The 12,500-nt window shown below is 42.3% G+C and overlaps 1 protein-coding gene across 2 annotated transcripts in view; it reads right to left on the bottom strand.

Annotated features, from left to right (window-relative positions):
- The window catches only part of LOC127009479 (transcriptional regulator ERG homolog), a 146,832-nt gene that overhangs the window by 131,645 nt on the left and 2,687 nt on the right, over positions 1-12,500 (bottom strand). For both annotated transcript variants that reach the window (XM_050882579.1, XM_050882580.1), the window contains exons 2-4: positions 2,746-3,649; positions 912-1,011; positions 157-512 (exon numbers count right to left, since the gene is read on the bottom strand). In XM_050882579.1, the coding sequence (XP_050738536.1) occupies positions 157-512; positions 912-1,011; positions 2,746-2,836 (547 nt within the window). In that variant the 5' untranslated portion in view covers positions 2,837-3,649. The remainder of the gene's footprint in view (positions 1-156; positions 513-911; positions 1,012-2,745; positions 3,650-12,500) is intronic.

Genomic DNA, 12,500 nt, shown 5'->3' on the forward strand with positions numbered 1-12,500 from the left:
AATGAAAAGGAAAAAAGTGAAGGAAAAATGGACGAGAAAGAAGAGAAAAAAGGGAAAGAAGGAAGAAAAATAAATAAATAAAAATAAATAGAAAAACAGGGAAGTCCAGGTAAACACAACCAACAAACAACAAACAACAACAAAAACAAACCTTACCTTTGTGATCCTGCGGGGTGTCTCTATCATCAGGTGTGGAGGCTGGGGGGGCGTGGAGTGACAGCCCCCCCCCACCACCACCCCCTCCACCCCCTCCACCACCACCACCACTGCTACTATTACTGCTACTACTGCTGTTGTTGTTGTTATTATTGGTGGAGGAGGTGGTGGTGGTGACGTGGGGGAGGTCGGTGGTGGTGGTGGTGATGTCGTGGTGGTGAGGGTGGGGACGGAGGTTGGGGAGGAGGGAGGAGGTGTACCCACTCACTAGCTTGCTGTCTTCCCCTCCTCCTCCTCCTCCTCCTCCCCCTCCTCCTCCTACTCTTCCTCCCACACAGCTGGCAAGACCGGGGAACCTGTGAAGAGAGGAAGGGTGATCAGCTGATTCTGGAGTGGAGAGAGAGAGAGAGAGAGATCCAAATTGTACCCTATCACAAGAATTCTGCTCTCTCTCTCTCTCTCTTATACACATACACAAAACAGATAGCTTGGTAAATAGATAAATTGGGAATAGGCATTGATAGCTAGATCGATAGATAGATAGATACAAACATATACTTTATATATCAGAAAATAAAACAAACAAAAATATAACAGTGACACATCCTATAATTCCCTACTGTGTATAAGAGCAAATAACTAAAAACACACAGAAAAAAACGAGACTATAGAGAAGAGAAATTATCTAAAATGTTATACCAATATTAACAAAACTTCACACACACACACACACACACACACACACACACACACACCTGTAGGTACACGCTGACCAGTCCGGGCTCATCACCTCCTCACTCTTGATGTTGAGCGGCGCGGTCATCATGGTGGTGGAGCCGCCCCCGAGCGTCAGCCCTGTGGTGGGGAATAGTGGTAGTAGTAGTGGTAGTGGTAGTGGTAGTCGTAACAAGTAGTAGTAGTAGTCGTAGTAGTAGTCGTAGTCATAACAAGTAGTAGTAGTAGTAGAAATCAATCAATCCATATTTCATAACATTCAGTAGCTTTTAACATTACGAGTACATATTATCTCACCTAAAAAGAAAAAAAAAGGAAGCATAATTGAATTTAATATAACCTCCTAACAAAGATTTCAGGGAGGACTTCGTTAATATTCTTAATTTCCTCTGCATGGGTGTTCACGCGAGGAGCCGCCTTTGCCAAACCCACAGGCGGCAAGGTTTTAGGGGAGTCTGCCACAAATTTAAATAACAGCTTCCGTTCAATACATTCATCATGCCGACCGGTGAAGCTTAGGGTGATTGAAAGGCCAGTCCAGTCCAGTCCAGTAGTAGGCGTGGGATTGGTTTTGTAACGGTTCCCACTTCTGACTTATTCTTTATTCTTGATTGGCCACAGCAGTAAGAAATTAAAACTAAAGCAAACAAATTCACGCGTCATCAGTGCTGCCAACCCAAAACACACTAACATTACCCGTACAACTCTGTGTTCCTCACTAATCAACGTGTAACATGACAAAAACATCAAAAAGGTTAAAGAAAGGAATTAAATCTCTTTACCAAGTACTGTCTGTGTGGCTCTTTCCCTACTATGTCACGTGACTCGCTAGCGGGGGCACAGGGAGTGGGGAGAAGGAGGCCCAGGCGAGGAGTACTTATGTAAACAAACTGTGACGCAATTATGAACAGGAGGTAACGTTTTATTAACCCCAGATGAATATTATGAGTTCCCCAACAAGACCATAGGCACCAAGGAGTCTCCAGAAACCTTACCATGCACTACCAATAACAAAATGACGGAGGAGAGGACGAGGAAGAAAGAACTTTAAAACGGTTCATATTTTGAGCACCTCCTGTCTTTCTCTAATCCACCACAAGCACTACACAACACTCATAACCCCCAGGACCTCAACCTCACATTATAGAACGCTTAGGCCCTTGTCAGCGCCTCCAGGCTTCACACGACACAAAATTATCCAAGAGTAACACTGACACCCCACCCCCCCACCCCACCCCGAGCGCTTGGTGGAGAGTGAACTACCAACATCACATAACGCCCAGGACCTCATACTCACATTACAGAAGGTTTAGGCCCGTGTCAGCTCCTCCAGGCTTCACACGACACAAAACTATCCAAGAATAACACTGACAACCCCCCGGAGCGCTTGGTGGAAAGTGAACTGTGACCAACCCTCCAAACAGCTGATTTCAAACAAGTGTTGCCGCCTTAGAGATATATGCATATATTTTTCACCCTTGTTATAAGCTTGAGTGTGTTCTAATGCTGGTTTTAGTGATGGATGATTAAGGAAGGTGTTGCTAGTGTGACATCCTCTACTGGAAATGGCATATAGTTTAGCGAGTGTGAAATTTACCGGAAACAACTGAATGTCAACTTGCCCCTCGTCTCACTTCCTCCCTCACTCCACCTCCGCCACTTCGTCATTCCGTTTGCCTCGGTCACGGATGATATAATAACAATAATAATGATAAAAATAATGACTAATGATGGTAATACTGATGGTGATAATATGGAGCCCCTCTGAACTAGCTAACTGCTCGTACCTCCACCCCCTCCCGCGGCCACACTGCAGACGACTTTTAGCTTCATTCCCTTACTCGTAGTTCTTACCTTGCGCCTTGTTCTGCAGGTTAGGAGTGAGCAGACCGCGTTTCAGGTCCAGTGGATTTTGATAAGTGCATGCTGCTGGCCCCTCGTACATCTTGTGTGTGTGTGTGTGTGTGTGTTGATACTCTCGCTGTCTGTCTGATTCTCTCTCTCTCTCTCTCTCTCTCTCTCTCTCTGCTGTTATTATCTTAGTCTTGATTTTCTTCTTATTTGAGGGTTTTTTTCTTCTTCACTTCTCTTTGAAATATGTTTATAATAAGTTTAAATTCAAATAAGTTCTTTCTCTCGTTGTTTTTTATGTTTTTGTTTTTTTGGTCTGTTCTTACGTTCTCACTTCATTTGTTGCACCCATGGTTAGTCTTTTGTTATTAGTTTGATGTCACCTTCATTTTGGATTGTGTTTGATGTCACTTTCTTTTTTCCTATTTTTTAGTCATTTCTTTCGGTGTATGTGTGTCGTGTAATCTTTATCTTCTCTTATCTATAGTCTGTTATTTATCTCTCTTTTCTTATCCTTGCTCCATAATTCTATACTCCTTTCCTTCTCCCACTGTCCACTTTCTTTATCTCGTTTTCTTCTTCCTCCTCTTCTTATCTTTACTTCGAATTACTTTTTTTTAACCGTCTCACTTCTATCGCTTCACACGCAACCACGCACGCACGCAAACACACAGACAAATACCCACACGCACTCAAACACACACACGCATACACTCACGTTCCCGCACACGCCCACATGTTGAAGACAGGTTTAGTCAGATAAGTCTCATCCACGTACATATAAACCTACACATGTACGCTTATATAAACGCACACAGAAGTAAACACGCACTCAGTCACACGAGAGGTTATTGTTGTTGTTGTTGTTGTTGTTGTTGTTGTTGTTTTCGCGTCCACAGCCGACAATCTGTTGAAAAAAGAGATAATGTGAGAAAGAAAGAAAGAAAGAAAGAAAGAAAGAAAAAAGAAAAAGAAAGAAAGAAGAAAGAAACAGAAAATTAGAATACAACACACAACTATTATATTTTCTTTCACAAGGAGAGAGAGAGAGAGAGAGAGAGAGAGAGAGAGAGAGAGAGAGAGAGAGAGAGGGTAAGGGGGAGACTCCATTACTTAAGAATGAGTCAATCCACACTAATGGTTGGATAGCGTGACTCTCTCTCTCTCTCTCTCTCTCTCTCTCTCTCTCTCAGGCTTAATGGCATATTTGTATAATGTTTATTAGTCCTTAGATGGAAGGAAGGAGGGAGGGAAGGAGGAAAGGAAGGATTGAGAGGAGGAAGGGTGGAGAGTGGGCAGGAAGGGAGGAGGAGGAGGGGTGGAAGGAAAAGGAAGAGAAGAAGGGAAGGAGGAAGGGAAAGAGGAAAGGAAGGAGTGAGAGAGGGAAGGGTGGAGGGGCGGATCAAGGGAGGAGGTGCGGGAGGAAAAGGGACAGAGGGAGGGAAGAAAGGAAGAAGGAAGGAGAAGGGGTGAAAGGGAAAGGAGGAGGAAACGAAGGATTGAGAGCAGGAAGGGTGGAGGGTGAGAAAGATGAAAGCGAGGAAGAGTGGGGAAGGAAAAAGAGAGAGAGGGAAGGAAGGAAGGAAGGAAAGAGGGAGGAAGGTTGCATGAGAAGGAGGAAGTATGGGAGGAAGAGAGAGGAGAGAGAGGAAAATACGAAATAAGAAGGAACGGAGGAAAGGAAGGAGGGCAGAAAGGAAGAAAGGGAGAGAATGGAAGAGAATAGCGAGGGACGAAAACATCTAGGTCGCAGAAAGGAGGAAATGCAAACGAACGGATGAAATGAAAGAATGAAGATAATGGTTTACTCTTGCATGAGGAAGTTGGACAGCATGAGGATGAGTTAAAGTGAAAGTCGTGTACAGCGAAGCCACGTGAGAGATGAAAACATGCAATTGGCAAGTTATAATAGGAAATAAAATTAAAACAAGAGTCGAACAAATGGGGAAAGAATTTTTAACTCAAGAGCGAAAGAGAGAAATGTATATAGAGATTATGTATAAGGAAAATATGAAACGACAAAAATGTTAGATATTGAAAAAAGAAGACATATAGAAACTGGAAAAAAAGCATGAAAAGTGAAAAGATATAAAAAACAAATAAGATATAACTGTATTTAATAGACAAATAAAAAATAAGGACAAAAGTAACAGAAGTAAAAAAAGTAGAGATATGGGAAGTGAAAGGACGAAGAAAGTGAAAAAAGCTATAGAAATAAATTAGCTAAAGTATATAGACATCATTTTTTATCATTAGAATAAAAGAGAATAGGAAGAAAAACTTTATCTGATGTGGAAAAATTCTGAGTTATAAAAAATGAAAAGACAAAATGAAAAGACAGAACCGGCCTCTTGCAGACTCCTTAAATTCTCATGTTCTTATGTTCTTATAAAAGATGTGGACAGAGAAATCAAATACAATAAACAGAATATCGTTTTCTAAGACGAGAAGACACGACGAAGAGAAAAAAAAAATACATATGTGATTCTAAGAGGAACATTAACGAACTATTAAATCAGCCTTTAGTCATCCACTTAAAACTATAGGCGGAGAAACCAAGGAGTAAGGTGCTGCCCTCTATCGCACATTAGGAGAAAAAAATGTGAAAAAAGTTTAAAAAAAGAAGAAGAAAAAGAAGATTAATAGAAAGACTAAGGAAATGTTCATCGCTACCATTAAAAAAGTGTTAAATGGGCGTTATTTATTTTTAGTGGTGAGAGAGAGAGAGAGAGAGAGAGAGAGAGAGAGAAAGCAGTCACGGTTTAACATTTTTATGGCTCATGTTAAGAAGATCTCTTCCCATAAGACCTCATTAACGCTTCCTCCTTCTTCTTCTTCCTCCTCCTCCTCCTCCTCCTTCTTCTCCTCCTCCTCCTCCGCCGCCTCCGTCTCATCTTCAGCCTCCTTCTAATTAATTTCCACATCTCCTCCTCCTCCTCCTCCTCTTCTTCTTCTTCCTCCTCCATCAGTTCTTACTCCAATTCAATTTTCCTCCGCCTCCTCCTCCTCCTCCTTCATTTCTCAAGTTTCCCTCTCATCCTCTTCCTCCTCCTTTTGTTTTTCCTCCGTCCTTCTCTTCTTCAGTTTCCTCCTCCTCTTATTCTTCATCAATAGATTCCTCCACCTCTTCCTCCTCCTCCTCCTCCTGTTTGTTTGTTTGTTTGTTCTTCCTTTGTGTTCCTTTGTGTTCCTATTATTCCTTATATTCTTTTTCTTCTCCAACTCCTCCAACTCCTCCTCTTCTTCCTCCTCCAACTCCTCCTTCCTCTTCCTTCTCCTCCGCTTCCTCAGACTCCTCTTCCTCCTCCTCTTTTCTCTCATCATTTTCTTCTTCTTCCTCTTCTTCCTCCTCTTTCGCCTCCTCCTCCAACTTTGTAAAAGATAAAAACGCACAAACAGTCTCTCTCTCTCTCTCTCTCTCTCTCTCTCTCTCTCTCTCTCTCTCTCACCCATAACAATTAACAACAGCACCACCACCATCACCCCTACCAACCCTGCCGCTCCCCTGTCCCTCCCGCCAACATCGCTATACCAAAGCTTCTCCTCCCCCACCCTCCCGCCAACACCGCCGAGCCCGCACCGCTACCGCCAGTTTGAAGTGGGTAAGAGCCCCATTTAGCGCCGTAAAATGCCCCGCAAGCACGCCAGACCCCGTAAAGCCGCCAGCCCCGTACACAGGACAGAAAAAATAACACGGCAAATGGTGAGAGGGAGAAGGAGGAGTGAGGTGAGGGGATTGGAGGTGAAGTAGAGAAGGGGAGAGAGAGGAAAGGAGAAGGAGGGATTGAGAAGGAAGAATTGAGAGAGAAGGGGGAAGAGGGAGACTGAGAAAAGTATGGAGGTAAGGGAAAGAAAGGAGAGGGATGGAAAGGGATGGATAAATGGGAGTTGAGAGAGAAAGGGAGAGAAGGGGGAGGGAGAGAAAGTTTTACAGATAAGAAACTAAGGAAAGGAAGGGAAGGGAGAAGGAATAAAAGGGATGGAGAAAAGAAAGCGATGAAGGGGGGAGAGAGGGGAGGAGGCAAAAAGAGAGGAATAGGAAGGAAAGGAGAAGGGAAGAAGAAAGGAGAGAGAGAGAGAGAGAGAGAGAGAGAGAGAGTTTGTGTGTAAGGACTAAAAATTGGAGAATAGATATAAAAAAAAAGTTATATGATGGTAAACAGAGAGAGAGAGAGAGAGAGAGAGAGAGAGAGAGAGAGGTGGAGTCAGGTCGGGCCAGGCTCCTCCCCTTACCGGACGTCAGCCAATCAGCGTTCAGTCTTGCTTGCGTCACATCTTTTGGCCAATCAACGAGGAGGAATACATGTTTTCCCCTCTTTCCTCCTCCTCCTTCTCCTCTTCCTCTTCCTCTTGACTCCTCCTTCCTCCCTTCCTTCCCCTTACTCTTCTACTAATACTAATACTCTCCTCCCATCTCCTCCTCCTTCTCCTCCTAATCTTTTCTCTTCTGCCTTTTCCTCCACCTCCTTCCTCCCTTCTTCCTCTTCCTCTTTCTCCTCCTCTTCTTCCTTCTCTTCCCTCTCTCATCGTTCTCTTTTCCTCTTTTTCCTCCTCCTCTTTCTACTCTTCCTCCACCTCCTCCTCCTCCTCCTCCTCCTCTTTGTTTTCCCCATCTTCCTCCTCCTCCTCCTCCTCCTCTTCCTCCTTCCCTAGTGAGAGATTAATGTGGTAGGTAAACACACAAGCTCCCCCCCACCCTCTCTCTCTCTCTCTCTCTCTCTCTCTCTCTCTCTCTCTCTCTCTCTCCCCGTCTCTCTTTGTTTTGACGCAGAATTTACGGCTTCGAACGAACAAACAGGAGGAAGTGCTTCGTAACATACCGATACAGGCGAGATATAACACAGAGGAGCAAAAAAAAAGAGGAGGGCAAGAAGAGGAGGAGGAGGAGGAGGAGGAGGATTGAAGAAGGAGGAGAAGAAAGAGAGGGAGTAATTTTGAGAGGAGATCTGATGGAGTTTTTTTTGTTATCTCCTCTCCATATATATCTTTTTATCTGTGTTTGTAGTTTTTCTTTATAATATTTTAAGTTTGAGTGGAGATCCCGTGTTTTTTTTTTTGTTGTTTTTTTTTTACTTTTGTTTCTATTTTTTCTCTATTTTTCTATCTATCTTTGTTAATCTGTCTATCTGTTAATCTGTCTATTTGTTAATCTGTCTATCTCTTAATCTTCTATCTCTTCTCTATCTTTCTTTCATCCTTGTTAATCTGTCTATCTCTTAATCTGTCTATCTGTTTATCTGTCTATCTCTTAATCTTCTATCTCTTCTCTATCTTTACTTCTATTCTTGTTAATCTGTCTATCTGTGTGTATATCTTTTTTTTTATTGATTTATCTTCTCCATATTTCTTTACATTTCTATATTACACAAAGAGGAGCAAAAGAAGGAGGGACAGAGGAGGAGGATTGAAGAAGGAGAAGAAAGAGAGGAAATCATTTTGAGTAGAGATCTGATGAGGGTTTTTTTCCTCATCTTTCTGTCATTATTTCGGTATCAATATATTCCTTTACAATCCAATATTACACAAAGAGGAGCAAAATAAGGAGGGACAGACGAGGAGGACTGAAAAAGGAGAAGAAAGAGAGGGAATTATTTTGAGTGGAGATCTGGTGAGTTATTTTTTCATCTCTCTATCTTTCTTACGTTCTCATTTTATTTCTTTACATTTCGATATTACACAAAGAGGAGCAAAAAAGGGAGGGAAGAGGAGAGAAGAGGAGGGAATAATTTTGTAGAGTGGAGATTTGATGGATATATATTTTCCTCATCATTCTCTGTTTTCCTCTCTATATATTTGTTGTCTTTCGCTTTTTTTATTCTCTATCTCTTTCTTTTTAGAGGCGGTGGCCGAGTGGTCAGCGCGCAAGGGTGATGACCGCGGGGACCTAAGTTCGAGCCCCCACCGATGCACACTGACAATTTTTCAAACCATCGCTTAGAGGCGGCGTATAACCCACATGCTGCCCAGATCTTCAATCAACCCTACCTTCAGCGATTTCCGTCAATAGGAGCACCGTGGGGCAGCATAGGTCAAGCAAGAGTTATACATCACGGCAGCAACTGAGAGAGCCCGGGTTCGATTCCCGGGCGGAGTGGAAAAATTTGGGCGGCTTTTCCGATACCCTAAGTCCCTAGCCACCCAGCAGTGAATGGGTACCAAGTATTAATCGGGGGTTGTGTCCCGTCTCCTGGGGTCTGTTCCCTTCCCCTATGATTCCTTCCCCTTCTGTCTTTCTCCGGCATATGACCACAGATGTTGCGCCGACTAAACGAAACTTTACAACTTTCCACGGCAGCAACTATAAATAAAACCCGTCTGCGTCACTAACGGGGGTCGTCTCTCTCTCTCTCTCTCTCTCTCTCTCTCTCTCTCTCTCTCTCTCTCTCTCTCTCTCTCTCTCTCTCTCTCTCTCTCTCTCTCTCTCTCTCTCTCTCTCTCTCTCTCTCTCTCTCTCTCTCTCTCTCTCGCTCGCTCTTCACTCCGTTTCCCTTCCCGGAATTTATCTCTCATTCCCCGTTTGTCTTTCAGGGTTAACTAATTAATCCTTTCTCTCCAAATTTATCGGTTCTATTTATCTCTCTCTTCCTCCGCTTCGCTCTTCCTCTTTCTATCTCTTTATCTATCTGTTTATTTATCGATGTGTGTGTGTGTGTGTGTGTGTGTGTGTGTGTGTGTGTGTGTGTGTGTGTGTGTGTGTGTGTGTGTCATGGTAACAGCTTTCATATCAACACCAAAATCAACGCCTTTCACCACCACCACCACCATCACCACCACCACCTCCACCACCATTGTGTTGCTATATATGGCACGGAACTAATCACTAACATATACATATCAACACACCGAACGCCCGTATTAAAAGCTCTCCCTTACTGCCAACACAAAAAAAATTAGGCTTTCCTTTAATACCATCACAAAAACAACACAAAAACACGCCATTACAAAACCGAACGAAGCTCTCCTTTACTACCAACACAAAATGAGAAACAAAAACACCTAGCGACCTTATTTCCAAGCTTTCCCTTACTAAGCTCCACCGGTTATTACCAACACAAGAAAACGTAAGCTCTTAAGTATTTCCCACCTTTGCTGATTTCAACATATATTACAGAGAGATGAGGAAAAAAAAAGCTCCACCAAATCTCCAATCAGAATTATTCCCTTTTTCTTCTCCTTCAATCCTCTTCCTCCTCCTCTTTCCCCCCTTTTTTTGACATATTTTCGGCATACTACTGATGAGAGGGACGATTTGTAATATCTTTGAAGCAATCATTAACCTGTAAAAGCAGTGCATAGAAAGCTTGTATGTACGATGACTAGCTGATTGATATTGTTGGAACTCATCTCAAGGGGAAGGGAGAGGGAAGGGAGAGCTTGTAATACTTAATAATGCATGTATTTGTGGGTGGATTTGCCAATATACGTAAACACCGAACAAGGACCCATGCACACCACTGTAAGAGCCTTCATATAATTCATCAGACAAATGTAATGAATCGATATGCCTCCTCAGTGACTCCTATGTATCACTTATATACTTTTCCTACTAATACCACGATTAGCATCACTCACTGAACTAGCGCCTCATATTTAAGCCTCTTCGCATCACTATTGTCACAAGGTTTCCCATCCTGTAGGCCACTCATGAATTCAGTTACAACAATATCAATCAGCCAGACCTTGTTCTCTATACAAGCCTCCTAGGAATCACACTCAAGGGCCAACGACTGCATCAAATATATTAACTTTCCCTGCTTGTAACACTGTGGCAAGACTATATGCAAATAGAAAGCAATTTGAAGTGAAGTATGTGGAATTCTAACATTTGAGAAGAAGAGTTTAGAGGCTGCCGTTTGTTTTTGGTTGGTAACAACTGAAGTTTCTTTGAATACAAAAGAGCTTCATATATGGTCAAAGAGCTGTGCACGTGCATGCTTCCCGCTGCAAGAGTCCTGGAAGCCCATATTCTTAAAAACTCGGGACTTACACACATACGTTTGATATTGTTGATATTGTCCACATGCTGCCAAGATCTTTAATCAACCATAACTTCAGCGACTTCGCTCAAGAAGAGCACCGGGGCGCAGCATGGGCCAAGCAAGGGTTATTCACCACGGCAGCCACTATGAATATAACTCGCCCGCGCCACTAACGGACTGGGGTCATACAAGAGACCCCTCAAGGGAGCCTACCGGCCCTATGGACACCACCTAAAAAAATTGGTCAAGCTTTCGTATAGAAGTTATGCTAATATTTCCATGGGCACTTTTATGAGCCTAGTGACAGTTAAACATGTCTTCTGCACCATGAATGTGAAAAACACTAATGAAAATCCAACTAAACTCCATTGTGGCCTTTTTTTTTTTTTGACAACAAAGGAGACAGCTCAAGGGCACAAATAAAGGAAGCAATAATAAAAAAAAAAGCCTGCTACTCGCTGCTCCTAAAAAGAATCCAAAGAGGTGGCCGAAAGAGAGGTCAATTTCGGGAGGAGAGGTGTCCTGATACCCTCCTCTTGAAAGAGTTCAAGTCGTAGGCAGGAGGAAATACAGATGAAGGAAATATTTGTTGGGAAAGCCGAAAGGGTCTGAGAATATGGCCTTAGTTATATACTCATGAAGAAGTGGCCCAGATTATCACGACCTACAATGAGCCACAACTTATATTACTTAGAAGAATTATGTTATTAAATTTGTTCCCGTATCATTAACGTGTGCTTATTCTTTTTATTTATCTGGCGGTTTATAAGTGTTCTTCATTGCCCTTTTTCCCTATATAGCTACTTGTCCTCCTCCTCCTCCTCCTCTCTCCTCCCCTTACTAAAAATTGTCAGTTGTCAGTAATCCAAATTCACACATATCACTGCGACTGTTTATCGTGGCCAATTAGTGACATACTATATCACACTAGCAGAGAAAATTAAATAATACTTTGAATATAGCAACCAACTCGTAAATTTGGGTGTAGTAATTAACTAGAATTTTGTGGCACTCTTAAATTTATATACTTCGCCTTTTTACTTGGTGTATTTTGCGTTATATTATCACTAACAGAGAAAATTAAAACTCCAAGATATACCCATGCACTATTTCGTAGCAATGGTTGAAACATATAACTCGCTGAGACTCGGGTGTGTCATGCTGAATAATTAACAGGTATTGGTACTGCTTTTGTTCTAACACTCGCGGCTTGCTTCGGTGTTGTTAGAAATTGTAGTTTGGGCAAAGAAAAAAGCAGTAAGTTGTGTACAGATGGTGTGTCTGGTTATACGTGCTAGATAGATAATACACGGCAGATGCGGGTGATATATATACAATACAATAATATAAGCACCTCGAATACATGCATATCTATATAGAATGTGGTTAACGAACTGGATGGAAAACGTCAAAACGGTCCTACATTCTGATAATATAACGTTTTCAATATCGCATTCGTTAATTTCTTTGTACCATGCGTGTCTTACATCATAATCATACTCTTTCGACAATTATACCATAGATAGGATATAATTAATGTGTTTTAAGTTTGGAAAATATAGAGAAATAAAATAAATAAAGGAGTAATTAGAACATAAGTAACAAAGGATATAACTCGATTTAGTAGGGTTAGTCTTGAGAACCAGGTTGTCACGAAATGAAATATCAATCAATCAGTCAATGGGGGCATACGACGGGGAGCGCGTCGCCTTGCTCACCCTACGACGCCAAGTACGGGGCGCTCTCCGGGCAAGTCTACGAATATTTTTTTAATGTATT

Source organism: Eriocheir sinensis, chromosome 41 (assembly GCF_024679095.1).
Source record: "Eriocheir sinensis breed Jianghai 21 chromosome 41, ASM2467909v1, whole genome shotgun sequence".
NCBI classification, from domain to species: Eukaryota; Metazoa; Arthropoda; class Malacostraca; order Decapoda; family Varunidae; genus Eriocheir; species Eriocheir sinensis.